Genomic DNA, 17,820 nt, shown 5'->3' with positions numbered 1-17,820 from the left:
GAGACGAGTGGCCCTTTGCACATGTGTTAGGGCCCTGCAGGAGTGGGTGAGCGTGGTTGAGGGCACCCCCTCACGGGCACCCCCCCCAGTCAGAGGAGCCAATGGGTCTGTGAGGAGCTCCCTGGGCCTCCCCTTGGAGGATGGCCCCATGCTGCCTGTGTCCGGCTGACACTGCCACTAAACTGGGCTTTCTCAGCTTTGGCTTTCATCTGCAGCTTTGCTCCCCTGGGCTCTGGCGATGCCAATCTGTCCCTCTCCAATCCAGCAGGGAAAATGGCCATTGCTGTCCCTTGACCTTGGGGTGAGGCCATGCTGTCCACACCCTCACTTTGGCTCCTGGGCTCCCTGGATCCCCATCATCTCCCACTTCAGAACAGGAGCTTCCCTCACTGGGGCTAAGTTTGGTGCCCTCTCTGGAGGACCCCTGGCTTTTTCTCAGCATGGAGCACCAGGGTGCTGTCTCCCCTGGTTTGGGAGCTCTTTGAAGACAGGTCTGTACCTGGCCTCTGTCCTCAGTGCCAGCCTGGAGCAGGAGCAGGGGTGTAGAGGGCATCTCCCTGCTCAGGGCCCTCTCTGCCATGAGAGGCACCTCTGTAGACCACACCGGGTGGGGCGGGGCCTGGGCTCTCACCTCATGCGCCGCTCCTTCTCCTTGGCCTTCTCAGCCTGCTCAATCTTGATCTGCGGTACACGCTCCAGGTTTTCGAGGAGCTCATCCAGGTGCTGCTCGATGATGGTCAGCATCTGCACGGTGCCCAGGTTGGACTCCTGCTGGGTACCGATGCAGTGGTGGTACACGTCTAGCACTTTGCGGTTCAGGCTCTCCAGCAGCTTGTCCTACAAGGCAGGGGGGCCTGCAGAGGGGCTGCATGCCCCTGTCCGCCCCACTCTGTAGCCTGCTGCACCCAGGGCCCTCGCTGTGACATGGCAGCGTTGCCTGAGCCCTGCCCAGCACACTCAGGAAATGTGGGAGAAACAACTTGGTTGCTTGGAGTTTTCCTGGCCAGAGCTGCCTTTGTCCCCCACTGTCAGCTGGATGCAGCAGGGTTCCAGCTGCCGCTGAGGCTTGCCCCTGTTCCTCGGCCTCCCTCCACCAGGAGTGAGTCTGTCTGGCAGAAGGCGGGAGGCCCCGGCCTGCTGGATGTGACATCCTGTGTGCCTGGTTCTGGCACACGGTAGGTAAAGTCAACAGTAATGTGAATTAGGAAGCTGGGACTGTGCCAATGGTGCCAGCCCGGGTGCATTGTCAGGAGGGATGTGCCACTCCGTGGAACATTCCTGGCCCTCTGAGCCCTCAGCATTCTCTTTCAGGCTTGGGGACATGTCTCCTTCCTCCTGACAGGGTCACCTTCTGGACACTTGTGTTGAATGAAAGAAGGCAGGAATGGAGGGAGAGGTGCTGGTCAGCTGAACAGCCCAGGGGCATAAATACACAAGAGGGGCTCTGGTTGGGGGACCAAGGACCTCTTCCAGCCAGCGTGTAAGGCCAGGTCTAAGAGCCTGGAAGGTGGCGAGGCAGGGCTGCCCCAGAGGTGCTCCTGAATGGATGGGGCCCTGGGCTGTGGTCACCCGCACACCCTCTACACCCACTGCCTGCTGGCTGCTGACTGGGGGCCTACCTCCTGCGCACCCTTGTACTCGCCGAAGTGGAAGACGCGGGCTTTGAGCTCCAGCTCGGCGGCCATCTCCTCCTCCTTGTTGATGGACATCATCAGCGTGGTGACCCAGTGCTTCAACTGGTTGACCTCCCTGTCCCTGGATGGGGGAACGGCAGGGCCCTGCCCACTCAGCGCAGCTCTTGGCACTTCACCTATCTGAGCCTGACTACCCTGCCTGTCCTGAGGGCTTGAGGGGTCGTGACCACCAGGCGTCTGCGTGCCCAGGGCCAGAGATGCTGCTGACATATGGAGCTAAAGTTTAAGATCTTTAACAATCAACACTACAAAAAAGTAAGTAACAGCTTTATTAAGGTCTAATTCACATACCTATAAAATTCTCTTAAAATGTACAATTCAGGGGGGCCTGGGAGGCTCAGTCTGTTAAGCACTGGACTCTTGATTTCAGCTCAGGTCATGATCTCAGGGTTGTGAGACTGAGCCCCACGTTGGGCTCCACGCGCAGCAAGGGGTCTGCTTGTAGATTCTCTCCCTCTGCCTCTCCCCTGCCCCTCCCCCTGCTCATGCACTCTTCTCTCTAAAATAAATTCTTTTTAAAAATGTACAATTCAATAGTGGTCGGGATATTTACACAATTGCACAAACATTGCCATCATCTCATTTTAGAATATTTTCCTCACCCAGAGGAACCCAGTCCCCATGAGTAGTGTGGCCTTTGTGTCTGGCTCCTTCATTCAGCTGAATGTTTTCAGGGTCCATCCATGCTATGGCATGTGTCAGAACCATTCTTTTATAGGACTGTGTGACAGTCCCTGTGTGGATGGACCACATTTTGTCGAAATGGACATTTGAGTGGTCCTACCTTTTGACTCTTGTGAATTATGCTACTATGAACATTCATAGATTTCTGTGAGGACATGTTTTCAGTTCTCTTGTGTGTGTGTGTGTGTATAATTTTAAGATTTTATTTGAGGGACAGAGAGCATGAGTATGGGGAGGGGCAAAGGGAGAGGGAGAAGCAGACTCCCCACTAAGCAGAAAGCCTGATGCAGGGCTCTATCCCAGGACCCTGGGATCATGACCTGAACCGAAGGCAGATGCTTAACCAACTGAGCCACCCAGTACCTTTGGGCATATATTTAGAAATAAAATTCCAACAATCAACTTTTAAGTGAAATAATAAACTTAAATAATAATACTAAATAAAAATCTGCCACAATCATGGCAGACACTGACCATGTATGTTGGGGTCTCCCAAGCAGGAATCTCTGCTCATAGGGCTGATGTGGGACCACCCAGTGTGGGCAGCTGCATCTGGCCAGTCCACCAGTAGTGCCTGGGAGGCCCAGAGGGACCCATGGCGATTCTGTGGCTCTTCCCCCATTTGTTGATAGAACCCACTGCCATTTTCCCAACCCTAAGCTGCTCCTTTGCCCACTGTGGGTCCCATGGCCTATCACGTGCACCAGCACAGGGGTGCAGGCCACCCCTACCACAGGAACTCTCCAGGCCACACTCCCCTGCCTGTGGGGTTGAGGGCTGAGACCAGAAACTTGTGAGCTGGTCTGGCTAGCTCTCCTGGGGTCATGCCCAGAGGTGGATGGCCAGAGAGCCCACAAGCAGCACACACACAGCCCACCCACCCAGGTGCTGTGGGGCTCATGCAGGTCCTCATGCACCTGGGACAACAGCAGAGAGCATGTCCTGGGTGTCAGGACCAACTTTCCTCCAACCAAAGTGCCCCTTGTAGGAGTGGTAGTCCTCCCCAAGGATACATGATGCATTCAGTTTTAACTTTTTTTTTTTTTTTTTTTAAATCCTTCACTCTTAGTGCCTAAACTGGTAAGTAATCCTACAGCTGGCATGGTGCTACTTTGCTTTTGCCCTCCTTTGCTATATGGATGTGGTAGTGGTGGTGGAGGGGTTTTCATCATTGTTCTATTTCTTATCAGGGTAACTGGGATAAAAAGATACCTTTTGCCTACTAGTTCTCTTTAGATATAAAAATTGTTGGGTCACAATCTTTTCTCCTCAACTAGATCTCACCAATTTACAGGAATGCAAAGACCTAAGGGACATACTGCTCAGCATTGATCCTCAGACTACCATGCATATCACCTGCATGTTTGTCAGAAATGCAGATTCTAGGAGGGATTCCAGTGCACACGGAGTCTAAGGAGCACTTCATTACTGGAGAAGTGACCTGGCTTCTTCAACAGCCAGACTGCAGGAGGACAAGATAGAGAGGAAACCTATAGATTGAAAGGAATTTAACAATGCAACCAATTGCAGAGCATGATCTATTTGGATTCTAATTCAGACTAAGTCTAGAAACTCCATTTATGGATTATAGATATTTAATATTAAGGATTACTGTTTTTTTAAATGTGATAATGGTATTGTGATTGTATAATAGAGTCCATATCTTTTTAGAGGTATTTACTGGAATATTTACAGATGAAATGATACATGCCTGGAATTTGCTAAGAAATACTACGGGAGATGAAGAAGTTGGTGGGTCTAGGTAAAGGGAGATTGGCTTTGAGTTGATCACTACAGCAGCTGGTGATGGGATCCTGGGGACTCATGATACTATTCTCTCTACTTTTGTACATTTGTATGTATGAGATTTTCCTAGAGCTGTTGGGATGAATTACAGGAGTTATAACAAGTTTTTGAAAGCTAACAAGAAAGATGATCTCTTCATAAATACCTAGGAATATATAGTCAGAAAGCTTAGTATACTTGTATTAAAAAAAGAAAAACAAAAAAAGCAGACACCACCAAATATGAATAAAGACCAAGCAAAGAAAAGAGTTACCATATTCCTGCAGAAATAGCAGAAAAGAAAAAAAAAAAGAAAAAAGAAAATAGCAGAAAAAGAAAAAAAATCCAAAACAAACAGATTTGAAATGGAGAAAGCAGAGTAGGAGCACCATGAATCTGTCTCCCCACTAGACAATGATTGCACTGGCAGAAGCTGATATAGCCATTTTGGAACACTAGAGCCTATTGAAAGCTTGCAACTTCATGGGAAGTCTTGGACAGTAATGGTGGTTAGAGCCATTTCAGCCCTAAGCCCTAAGCCATTTCAGCCCTAAGCCCTAAGCACACTTACCTAGCCACTACTCCCAACCATGTGGCAGGCAGCTGTTCAGGTTTTCTGGAGCAGCTAGCACACAGCCTACTGGAGCTAGGGTGGGCAAAAAAGGACCTTGTCCAAATGTTGGGGATCTGTGCTCTGATCCCTGATTGGTGCTTTCGACCACAGAGGTACAGACAAATAGGCCAGCAGCTGTTGTTTCATTTCCCTTCATTGTTTCAAGCCACCCCTAGCCCCACTTGACTTCCAGGGGATTTAAAAGGCTAGTGCCCTTTTCCCCCCCTTCATTTTGGCTTTTTTCCCTTTGGAGAGCCAGACTTTAAAGACCAAAGACATACAAAAACAACAGCATATATGGGAAAAATTAGAAAGTGACCATGCATGCCCAGGGAAAGTCTCAGAAAAGACCTAAGTGTATACCACAGGATGGTTCTCAAGACAGAGACAGCCCACAGGTTTTGAAGGGAACCAATACACATGGAGTAGGAAAATGAAAAATTCTCTAGTATTCAAAGGCTGATCTGAGTAGGGAGAAGACAGAATCAGTAATCTTGAAGATAGGACACTGGAAACTATCAAGGCTGAGGAATAGGAAGAAAAACATTGAAAAAAGGAAGCAAACAGACCCTAAGGAATTAGTGGGACATCATCAAGAGCATGAATACATGCATCATGGGAGTCCCAGAAGAAGAGAAAAGGGGGCAGAGAGATTTGAAGACTAATGGATGAAAATTCAAAAATTTGATGAAAGACATGAATATAAACATCCAAGAAGCTCAAGAAACTCCCAAGTAAGAGGAAACCAAAGAGCCCCACACTGAGACATTATTATAATCAAACTATCACAGGATAATGAAAAGCCAAAGCTGAGAAGTTTGAAAGCTGCAAGAGAGGAGCAAATCATTGTATACAGAAGATCTTCAAGAAGATTATCAGCAGATTTTTCCTTAGAAACTTTGGAGGTCAGGGGCAGCCCTGGTGGCTCAGAGGTTTAGCACTACCTTCGGCCCAGGGCACAATCCTGGAGACCTGGGATTGAGTCCCACATCAGGCTCCCTGCGTGGAGCCTGCTTCTCCCTCTGCCTGTGTCTCTACCTCCCTCTGTCTGTCTGTCTGTCTCTCTCTCTCTCTCTCATGAATGAATGAATAATAATAAATAAATAAATAAATAAATAAGGTCTTAAAAATTTTTTTAAAGAAACTTTGGAGGTCAGAAGATAGTGGACTGACATAGTCAAAGTGCTCAGAGAAAAAACTTAACTAAGCATTCTATATCTGGCATAACTGTCCTTTAAATGTGAGGGAGTGGGACGCCTGGGTGGCTTAGCGGTTGGGCGTCTGCCTTCAGCCCAGGGCATGATCCTGGAGACCCCGGATCAAGTCCCACGTCAGGCTCTGTGCATGGAGCCTGCTTCTCCCTCTGCCTGTGTCTCTGCCTGCCTCTCTCTGTGTGTCTCTCATGAGTAAGTAAATAAAATCTTTAAAAAAATAAAAGTGAGGGAGAAGCTAAGACTCTCCCCATGAACAAATGTGAAGGAGTTCATTGCCACTAGACCTGCCCTCCCAGAAATACTCAGAGGAGTCCTGCACAGTGAAGTGAAAGGAAATCAGACAGTAAAGCCATATGACATTAAAAATCTCAATAAAGGTATAATGTGGGCAACTAGCTTTAAAAGCTAGTAAAAGTGTAACGCTGTAGTTTTTGTAACTGTACTCTGTTTTCTACATGATTTAAGAGACTAATACATTTAAAAGAATTTTTAATGTTTTAGAGCACACAATGTATGGAGATACGAGCTTGTGACGTCAGCAACAAAAGATGAAGATAGAACTGTAAGGGAGCAGAGTTTTTGTATGTTATTGAAGTTAAGGTGGTATAGATTCAAATTTGAGTGTGGTAACCACAAAGAAAATAGCTATAGAATATCCACAAAAGGAAATGAGAAAGGAATTCAGACATTTCACTACAATCAACTAACCACAAAGAAAACAGTATTTCAGGGCATGAGGAACAAAAACTATAAGGCATATAGTAAACAAAATTACAATGACAGAAGTCCCACCATATTATTAATTACTTTACTGTAAATGGGCTAAGCTCTCTCTCTCTCTCTCTCTCTCTCTCTCTTTTTTTTACCAAGGGCTAAACTCTCCAATCAAAAGACTGAGACTGGCAGAATGGATAATACATGATTCAACTGTATGCTGTCTACAAGAGACTCACTTGAGATCCAAAGACAAACAGGTCAAGAGTGAAAGGATGGGGAAAGATATTCATGCAAATAGCAAACCAGAAGAGAGAGCAAGGGTAGCAATATTAGGATTAGACAGAAAAATTTACAGGAGACAAAGAAGAACATTATATATTAATAAATATCCAATACAATAAGAAAGTATAATAATTATAAGCATTTATGCACCTAATAACAATACCAAAATATATGAAGCAAAAACTGACAGATGGAAGAGGGAATTAATTCTACAATGACAGAGGCCTCAATATCCCCCTTGCAATAGTAGAAGAACAAGCAGACGAGATAAGGAAACAGGACTGAAGCATCAAATACACCATCTGGATATAACAGGCATACACAGAAAACTCTACCCGACAACGGAGGTATACACTCTCAAGTGTGGATGGGGCATTTTTAGGATGTCCCAAACATTAGGGCCTCAAACTAAGTTTCAATAGATTTTAAAAAGATAGGTATTATACAAAGTATCTTCTCTGCCAACAACTGGACAAAGTTAGGAATTGTTAACAAAAGCAAAACTGGAAGATTTCACAAAGTTGTAGAAACTAAAGAACATATTTTTCAGCAACCAATGGACCAAAGAAGAAATAAGGGAAATTAGGAAGAAACCAACAAACAGGGATCCCTGGGTAGCTCAGCAGTTTAGCACCTGCCTTCGGCCTAGGGTGTGATCCTGGAGACCCAGGATCAAGTCCCACGTCAGGCTCCCTGCATGGAGCCTGCTTCTCCCTCTGCCTGTGTCTCTGCCTCTCTTTCTGTGTCTCTCATGAATAAATAAATAAATAAAATCTTAAAAAAAAAACATAGATGAAGAATACAATAGAGCAATACTTACAGGGCACATAGCAAAACTTAACAGTGCTAGAGGAGAATTTACGACTATAAAATTTACATTAAAGAAAGAGAAAGATCTCAAACCCACAACCTGACTTTACAACTTAAGGAACTTCTAGAAAAAGAAGAAATTCAACTTGAAACTAGCTAATGAAAGGAAGGAATTTTTACAAAATTTGGAGGAGAAAAACAAAATAGAGAATAGAGAATCAGTTTTTCAGTAAGATCGATATAATTGACAAACCCTTAGCTTGATAGACTAAGGAAAAGAAGACTGAAGTTACTAAAATGAGAATGAAAGTGGGAACATCACTACTGATCCTACAGAAATGAGAAGGATTAGGAGAGAGTACTTTCAACAACTGTGTGCCTCCAAACTGGACAATTGACAAATTCCTAGGAACACAAAAGCCACCAAGTAGAAATAGAAAATCTGAATAGTCCTATCTATACCTAGTAAGGAGATTGAATCAGTAATCAAAAATCTAATACCAATCCTTTTTAAACTTTTCCAAAAAATTAAAGAGGAGGGAACACCTCCTAATTCATTCTATGAAAAGAGCATAACCATGATACCAAAGCCAAAGACACTTACAATAAAAAAAAAAAAAACTACAGACCAACCTCTCTGATGAACATTCATGCAAAAAAGTCAACACATGCTCTGCTAGATCCTGGCTGGCATTTAGGATTCTGGAGGAAACAGGTGACAGACCTGTGAACATACAGAATTCAGCCAAATATTAGAATGATTATACTGTACTTATATTAGAAGGATTAGAAGCAAGTGGGACTTATTCTGGAATGCAAGGATGTATTATCAATCAAGGTAATAGATCACATTAACCGAATAAAGGAAAAATACCATGTGATCATCTCAATTGATACAGAAAAGGGATTTGACAAACATAAAGTAGCAAAATAGGAATAGGAGGAAACTACCTCCATATCATAAAAGCCATATAAGAAAAGCCCACAGCAACATCATACTCAGTGGCCAAAGATGGAAAGATTTTCCTCTAAGATCGGATGGTAAGGATGCTTGCATTCACCACTTCTATTCAACATAGTACTGGAAGTTCTACCAGAGTGATTAAGTAAGGAAAAGAAAGAAAAGACATCCAAGTTGCGAAAGAAGAAGTAAAATCATCTGTTTGCAGATGATATAATCTTCTATGTAGAAAACCCTAAAGACTCCACCACAAAGCTGTTGGAATTAAATGAATTTAGCGAAGTAGCAGGATACAAAGTCAGCAAAATCAGCTATCGTTCTATACACAAATAATGAGCACTCTGGAAGGAAAAATGAAACCAGTCCCATTTATAATAGCATCCAAACAATTCCACTTGCAATAGCATCCTAAAGTTAAAAACAGAAATACCGTGTGCTCCAGCAATTACACTTTTGGAATTAATACCCAGAGGAATTGAAAGCAGAGTCTTGAAGAAGCATTTGTGTACTCATGATTGCAGCAGCAGTATTCACAGGGGCTTCAGTGTGGAAGCAACCCAAGTGTGCATGGTGGACGAATGGATGAACAAGATGTGGTCAAGACATAAATGGAATATACCTAACTGTAGAAAGGAGGGAAACTCTGACACATGCCACCACACATGAACGAACCTTGAAGGCATTAAGTGAAAGAAGCCAGCTACTAAAAGTCAAATATTGTATGATCCCACTTCTGTGAGGTATTTGGAGTAGTCAGACCCTTTATGACAGAAAGCACGGTGGCTTTGCAGGGACCGAGGGGCAGGAGGACGGAGACCTCCTAGTTAACAAGGGTAGAGCTTCAGTTTTACGAGACGGGAAGAGCTGGGGAGTTGTACAGTGAGGATGGGTGCACAGCAACATCAACGTACTTAGTACCACTGAACCGACACAAGTGGTTAAGATGGTAAATTTCATGTTATGTGGCTTTTATCACACCAAAAAAGGAAAGAAAATGAAATAGAGACCCCTTTCACCCTCAAATACAAGAGTGATGCTCTGCTAGACCCCAGCTGGCATTTAGGTTCCTGGAAGAAACAGGTGACACATGCTTAGTTCTGGTTCCTTTATGGGTACCTGGCTTTTTTTTTTTTTTTTTTTTTTTTTTTTTTTGAAGTGAGGAGGGGCAGAGGAGGAGAGAGATTGGGAGAGAGAATCTTAAGCAAGCTCCATGCCCAGAGTCGGGGCTGGATCTCAGAACTCTGATACCATGACCTGAGCCAAAATCAAGAGCTGGATGCTTAACTGGCTGAGCCACCCCGGTGCCCTGTGGGTACCTGTCTTTTTGCTTGTTTTCCTCATCTGCCTCGGGATCGTGGCTTCTTTGGCTGATTCTTAAACCCCACAGGAGGGGCTCCCTGCCCGCAGGCCTGGCCCTTGTTTCAGCACAGGGAAGTGTTCATCCATCACTACGCTGGCTTTTGCTCCTCCGTGTGTGGCCACCTCCTGGAATTCCTCCTGTGTGCCCCCTGTCCACGGTCTCCCTGGGATCCTATCGCTTCATCTCCTTGTCCTCTCCCTCAGAGTTCTGGGAGCTGTTCCCAGCTTAACATTGTCTCCCTTGCCTACTCGACTGCCGGCTGTGTCCAGTCCTCCTTGTGGCCTTGATGCCCATGGGTGTCTGCACCCAGTCTGCTCTGTGGCAGCAGGGCTGCAGCTTACTGGGAGGATTTAAGAGGTTTGTCCTGATTCTTCAGGATCCAGTTTTACTTGGATTTCTCACACACATCCCTTAATGAATGTATTTTCTCATGTTTCCGGTGACATTTTCCTGCTTACTTGTCCTTTGCGCTTCAAGTCAGTGCAAGTCTAATACCAGGGATTTGAGAGGAGTTGTGCCATTTTGATGGTGAGTCCAGATGGAGCCTGGGCTGGAGGCGGATGTGCAGGCTGGTTTCCCTTGAGCCTTGGGGACTCAGGTCTGAGTGGCAGCCATAGTTGCAGGTGCATCACATGACTGCCAAGACTCAGCCCACACAAGATCTCACCTCAGCCAGAGGTCAGCACTGGCATGTGCCTTCTGCAGCTGGCATGTGGTGGGCCTGGGGGCCCCGGCTGCTGCAAGACTGATCTTCATCTCCACCTCTGGCTCATTGCGGTGAGGGGGTGTCTGTGTTCCTTCCTGCGCATTTTCCGACTTACTGGCTGAGGAAGGTTCGGATGGTTTCCAGGAAGGGACTTAGGCTTAATTTCTCTTTCCTGTTCTTTTAGCCAATGTGTCAGAATCTGGGAGGCGTTGGGTTGGACTTCATCTCACTTGAGCAGCTCTGCTCTTTCTTCTCCTGGCTCCCATCACCTCTCTGGCTGCTGGAAGTACTGAGCCAATGCTGGTGTTCGGGTTCTGCAGCTTCCCTTGGGCTGTTCTGGGGTCCTTGTGCTCCCTTCTGTATCCAGGGATCCATCTTCCTTGGCCCTCACTGGAGGGACTGTGCAGTGAGCATCTCAAATCACAGCAAGGTGGGCAGAGAATGAGGCTAGGACGCAGCACACAAAATCCAAGGAAGTGCTCACCCTTGGGGTCACACGTGCACCTCTCTAAACGTTGTGCCCTGGCTACCTCATGCACCTCACCCCAGTCCTCCCTGGCCAAGAATGAATGATGCTGTTCTCTCATCCAAGGAGGCAGGACATGACTCATCCTACAACCCTTATGCACCCAGTCAATGTAGAGAAGTAAGTGACAAAGTCAGCCTTCAAAAGTCCTCAACTTGCCAGGAAATATTGAGATTTAATTTACCTATAATAAAATACATCCATTTTGTGTGACATTTGATGAATTTGACAGATTTACACACCTGTGCAAGGACCAGCATTATCAGGACAGAACATTTTCATCACCCCAAAAGTTTCCTCATGCCCCTTTGTATCAACTCCCTCCCCTGTCACAGCCATAGGTACCCAATGGGCTGATGTCTCCATTCATTTTCCCTTATGAGCAAACCTCTAAGATGGCCTCTGGAGACACCTGCTTCCTCAAAGGTGTTACTGGAATGTGGGCTGAGCCCAGCAGCTTGCTTCTAGCCAGTGGAATGTGGGATGGGGTGTCACCTGTGCGCTTAGGGTACATAAGACCATGTCCTCCATCTTGCTAGCAGACTCATTCTCTTGGCTTTTTGGCTTGCACACTTTGAAGGAACAAGCTGCTATTATCAGAGCTCGTGTGGCAAGAGACTGAGGGTGGCCTCTGGCTTACAGCCAGCAAGGAATCAAATCAGCCACATGAATGAGCTTGGAAGTGGCTTCTTCCTCAAGTGCAGTTTTGGGATGACCACAGCCCACCAGCCACCTGGATAGCAATCCATGAAAGGTCCCACTGCAGAGGACCCAGATCCCTGATCCACAGAAAGGGTGAAATAATAAATACGTGTTATATTAAGCCACCAAGCTTTGGGATGATTTGTTATGCAACTGATAACCAATATGGCTGGTTCTAGCACTGCAAATGAATGACATAGTAGGTCATCTTTGGTGCCTGGCTTCTTTCTCTCAGCATAATGTGTGTGGGGTTCAGCCACATTGTTGCCTGTGTTAATAGTTTTCTCCTTTTTTTTTTATTGCTGAGTAGATTTCTGTGGTGGTTAATGGCTTCCTTACATGTCCACGCCCTAATCTCAAGACCCTGTGGATACAGTATACTACTTTGCAAGGGAGACCAAGGTGGTAGCTGCACTTAAGGTTGCAAACCAGCTGACCTGGAGATGGGGAGATGATCCTGGATTGCCTGGTGGGCCCAGTGTCATCACAAGGGTCCTTATAAATGGAAGAGGGAGGCAAGAAAGAGAGTCAAGGGTGAGGGGGTGTGAGAAGGACTCAGCTGGCATTGCTGGTTTGAAAATAGAGGGGCCATGGTGGCCTCTGGAAGCTGGACAAGGTAACAAAAAGATCTCTCCAGAGAGACCCCCTGCTGATGCCTTGATTTCAGCCCAGTGATACCTATTTTGGAATTCTGGGCTCCAGACCTATAAGGGAATAAATTTGTTCTAAGGCACTCTGCAGTCATTTGTTATAGCAGCAACAGACATTTAATGCACACAGCTTGTCCACTCCCTTGCTGTGGACATATGGGATTTTTCTTTTTTTTTCTTGCTGTTTATTTTTTTAAAGATTTATTTATTTACTTATGATAGACATAGAGAGAGGCAGAGACACAGGAGGAGGGAGAAGCAGGCTCCATGCCGGGAGCCTGACGTGGGACTCGATCCCGGGACTCCAGGATCGCACCCTGGGCCAAAGGCAGGCGTTAAACTGCTGAGCCACCCAGGGATCCCCTTGTTGCTGTTTTTTAGGGATTTTATTTATTTTAGAGAGAGAGTGAGAGAGTGAGTGAGCAAACAAGATGAGCACAGGGAGGGGCGGGGAGGGGGGAGAAAGAGAATTTTAGGCAGACCCTGCAAGGAGCACAGAGCCCAATGTGGGCTCAACCTCAAAGCCCTGAGAACATGACCTGAGCCTAAATCAAGAATCAGACACTTAACCAACTGAGCCACCCAGGTGCCCCCAGCATGTGGGCTGTTTCTAGTTCTTGCCCTATTATGAATAACTTTGCTGTGAAGAATTCTGGGCTTTGTGTGTGTGTCTGTGTGGTCTCCAATACAGCCACTCTTTCTTCCAGTGTTGGAACAGATTTCTCATTTGCTGTTGTATAGGTTTTTGGATAGAGATTTCATCTTTAACAGCAGTTTTAGGTTCACAGCAAAATCGAGAAGGTACAGAGAATTCCCAAATATCCACTCCTCCCACCTCCCTCCTCCACCATCAACATATATTTGTTACAATCAGTGAACCTACAGCAGCACTTAATTATCACCCAAAGTCCATAGTTTCCATGAGGGTCCACACTTAGTGCTGTTCCTTCCATAGGTTTGGACAAATGTATAATGACAGGTTTCCATCATTAGGGGTATCATGCAGAGTCATTTCACTGCCCTAAATATCCTCTGCGCTCCACCTACTTACCTTGGCAATCCAAATCTTTTGGATTTGGGCCATTCTAATAGGTGTATATAGTAGTATAGTTTTGAGCTGCAATTCCTTAATGACCTCTGATGTTGAGCATCTTTTCATATGTTTATTTGCCATCTGTATATATTATTTGATGATGTGTCTTTGGCCCTGTTCAGGTCTTTGGCCCACTTTTAAGTCAGATTGTTCACTTTTTTTTTTTTGAAGATTTTATTTATTTATTCATGACAGACACAGAGAGAGAGAGGCAGAGACACAGGCAGAGGGAGAAGGCTCCCTGCAGGGAGCCCGAGGTGGGACTTGATCCCAGGACCCTGGAGTCACACCCTGAGCTGAAGACAGATGCTCAACCGCTGAGCCTCAGGCATCCTTTATGGTTAAAATTTAAGAGTTCTTTGTATATTTTGGATAATGGTTCTTTATCAGATACGTGTTTCACAAATATTTTCTTCCAGCCTGTGACTTGTCTTCTCATTCTCTTACCTTTCATAAAGCAGAATCATTAATGTTCGTGGAGTCTAGCTTACCAATTCTTTCTTCATGGATTGTCACTTTGGAATTGCATCTAAAATTCACCAGACCCAAGGGCATCCTACGTTATCTTCCAGGAGTTTTATGGTTTTGCATTTTGTACTTCAGTCTATGATCCCTTTTGAGTTAGTTTTTTATGAAAGGTATGTGTCTAAATTCATTTTTTTGCATGTGGATGTCCAGTTCTCCCAGCACCATTTGTTGAAAAGTCTCTCTTTGCTCTATTGCATAGACTTTGCTCCTCTGTCAGAGATCAGTTGACTGTATTTGTGTGAGACTGTTCCTGAGCTCTCTATTCTGTTCCACTGATTTATTTGCCAGTAACACATCACTTGATTATTGTAGCTTCATCATAAGTCTTGAAGTTGGATAGTGTAAATCCTCCAACTTTGTTGTTCTTTAACAACATGTTGGCTCTTCTGGGTCTTTTGCCTCTCTGTATAAACTTTAGAATCAGTTCGTTGGTATCCACAAGATAACTTTCTGGGATGCTGATTGGGATTGCATTAAATCTATAGATCAAGTTGGGAGGAACTGATATCCTGACAATATTGAATCTTCTCACCTATATACATGAACTAGCTCTAACTCTTTGGCCCATCATCAGAATTTTATATTTTTTCTCATATAAATCTTTTACATATATTGTTAGTTTTATTTTTGTATTTTTTAGAGGGAGAGAGAATGTGCATGAGGTGGGGGGAGGGGCAGGAGGAGAGGGAGAGAGAATCTTAAGCAGGCTCCATGCTCAATGTGGAGCCCAACTCGGGGCTTGATCTCATGACACTGAGATCATGACCTCAGCTGAAATCAAGACTTGGACGCTCAACCAGCTGAGCCACCCAGGTGCCCATTGTTAGTTTTATATGTAAGTATTTCTTTTTTGAGGGTTCTAATGAAAATAGTATTGTGTTTTCAATTCCAAATTCCACTTGTTCATTGCTGGCACATAGGAAATGAAGTTTTGTACTGTAACCCTATATTCTGTAACCTTGCTATAATGGTTTACTAATCTAGGAGGTTTTTGTTGACCCTCTGAGATTTTCTGTAAGATGATCATGTCATCTGCCAACAAAAAGTTATTTCTTTCTTCCCCATCTGTATACAAGTATTCCTGCTTTTCTAAATTCCCTATTAGGCCACTTTCCTTTTATGAAAGATCTATATTGGTATGTTTTCACTAGCTGAAAGAAAACTGAAGAGGATTTTCACGTTTATGAAAAAAGGCAAAAGGTGAAAATAGTGTTCAGTGTCTGCTGTGCAGTAAGCCATTATGGAGGCCGCACTTACCTGCCTCCAGCAACAACACTGGCACCGCCAAGCTCCTGCCCCAAGAACTACACCCAGCATCTCAGTACCAAGGCTCTAGAGCTCTGAACTGTGTCTTTGCACATCAATGCTCTATCTCTTCTTTATGCATGTTAGCAAGATGAGTCTGAAGGTTTCAGAAAAGCCTAAGAGAGGTTATTTTTTGAGTCTGGGAACACTGAGAAAATTTTCCTTATCAATTTATGCTACTTGCTCCTTTGCTTTACACCATTTTGGTTTACAAAAGGTTTTATAGGAATGTTCTACTTTGATATTGGAGGAAACCTGTACTTTTATTTCCTTCTCTTGTCTTATTGGCTTAGTGAGGACTCCCAGTAAGATGCTGAAAAGGAGAGGTGAGAGAAGACAACCTTGCTTTGTTCCTGATCTTAGTGGGAAAGCTTTAAGCATGATGTTAGTGGTAGGGTTTTTGTAGGTAGCTTTTACCAAGTTCAGGAAGTTCTCTATTCCTAGTTAACGGAGAGCTTTTATTATGAATTGGTGTTAGATTTTATCAAATGCTTTTTTCTGTATCTATTGATATAGTGATGTGCTTTAATTGGTTTTCAAACACTGAAACAGCCTTGCAGATCTGGGAAAAATCCCACCTGAACACAATGTACAATTCTTTTATACATTGTTCGATTCAATTTGCTAATATTTTGTTGTAGATTTTTTTACATGTATGTTCGTGAGAAATACTGGCCTGTAGTTTGCTTTTCTTGTAATGTCTTTCCCTGGTTTTGGAATTAGGTTAGTGTTGGTCTTACAGAATGAGTTAGAAAGTATTCCCTCTCTATCTTCTGGAAAACACTGTAGAGATTGGTAAAATTTCTTCCTTAAATATTTAGTAGAATTTGCTACTAACCCCATCTGGGTTGGGTGCTTTCTCTTTTGAAAGTTATTAATTATTGAATCAATTTCCTTAATAGATACAGGCCTATTCAGATTACTTGCTGCATATATTTTTAAAAGTATATGTGTATCTCTTGCTAAGATAGGGTGGTTGAGTTCACGGAAGTTAATGCATACAGGCCATGACTCTCCTGGAAATAAAGTGTTGGTGCTCAAGGGTGGATCAGCTGGCTAAAGACCAGCGACTGGAGTGCATCTCCAGGATTCTGCTAATGCAAGTGTGTACGTGTGTGTCCTCTGGCCAGGTTTCTGGAATCTGGGAGGCTGCCTGCATTTCCCCAGCTCATCTCCCTTTCTCTGTCTCTGCTACTCTCAGCTTTCTAGGAGACATAATCTTGCCTGAGAGCTAGTGGTTTCATATCACCCAAAGAGACTCTGGGCAGGAGATTCTCCATGGCAGGACACAGGCCAACAAGACTCAAGAATATGACTCCCTTTGGGGCCTCAAAGCCCTGGGATGGCTTCCACCTTACATCTTTGCACTTGCTTTCTCTCTGCCTGGAACCCTCTTCCACCAGATATATGTGGCTTCCCATTGCTCAGGAAGTGCCTGGTTCAAATGATGCTTTCCCCTAGAAGCCTGCCCTGGCCCTCCACTATGGCCTTCCCTATTACTGTCTCTCTTCTTCTGGCACATGTCAGTACCTACAAGTCACCCCTGTCTGCCTCCATCAAAAATCAGCTGCACGAGGCAGGGCCTTGCTTGCCCCAGAATAGAAGCTCACTCTTTGGGTGTGAAGGGATGATTCTTTGCTCCTGATGAGCTTCACCTATTGCCCCAGTCTGACACGGCCCAGCAGAATGCACCTGGGTGGGAGCCCCTTGATACCTCCCAGGTTGCAGGCTGCTCTGGGGTGGGGAGAGGACTAGCCCCATGTGGCTCCACCTACCTGACCTCTTCCCACCTCCTCCCCAGCTCTCCTGCCCAAAATGACATGCCTTCTCCCCAGAGTCAGGCTTCCAATTGAGCTTTCCAGAAAGCTGAAGCTAGAGCAGGGGCAGAACTTTGGATGGGAGGATGGATGGCTGCATAGCTCAGTTCCCAGTGGCTACAGGGGTCCCAGGATGACAGCCAGTGATGGAACCCTCTCCTCCCCGCACCCAGCCAGCCCTGGCAGGAGACCTACATGCGGATCTGGGTGTTTTTCAGGGTTAAGCTCAGATCATCCAGGGCCTCCTCCATCTCCTGTGTGTTCTGGATGAGGGAGAGGTTCTGCTCCTCTAGCTTCATGAAGACGTCCAGGAGCTGCTGGGGCTCTGTGAAGTACAGCTCCAGCTCCTGCAACCAGAGCCATGTGTGCAGGC

At 45.2% G+C, this 17,820-nt stretch overlaps 1 protein-coding gene across 5 annotated transcripts in view; it reads right to left on the bottom strand.

Annotated features, from left to right (window-relative positions):
* Nucleotides 1-17,820, bottom strand: part of CFAP100 (cilia and flagella associated protein 100) — a 56,776-nt gene that overhangs the window by 4,698 nt on the left and 34,258 nt on the right. For all 5 annotated transcript variants that reach the window (XM_025991609.2, XM_072720130.1, XM_072720129.1 and 2 more), the window contains 3 exons: nucleotides 17,643-17,794; nucleotides 1,620-1,755; nucleotides 632-837 (listed from right to left, as the gene is read on the bottom strand). In XM_025991609.2, coding sequence (XP_025847394.1) covers nucleotides 632-837; nucleotides 1,620-1,755; nucleotides 17,643-17,794 — 494 coding nt within the window. The remainder of the gene's footprint in view (nucleotides 1-631; nucleotides 838-1,619; nucleotides 1,756-17,642; nucleotides 17,795-17,820) is intronic.

This window comes from Vulpes vulpes, chromosome 9 (assembly GCF_048418805.1).
Source record: "Vulpes vulpes isolate BD-2025 chromosome 9, VulVul3, whole genome shotgun sequence".
NCBI lineage: Eukaryota > Metazoa > Chordata > Mammalia > Carnivora > Canidae > Vulpes > Vulpes vulpes.
This window is presented reverse-complemented; position numbering and strand designations above follow the sequence as displayed.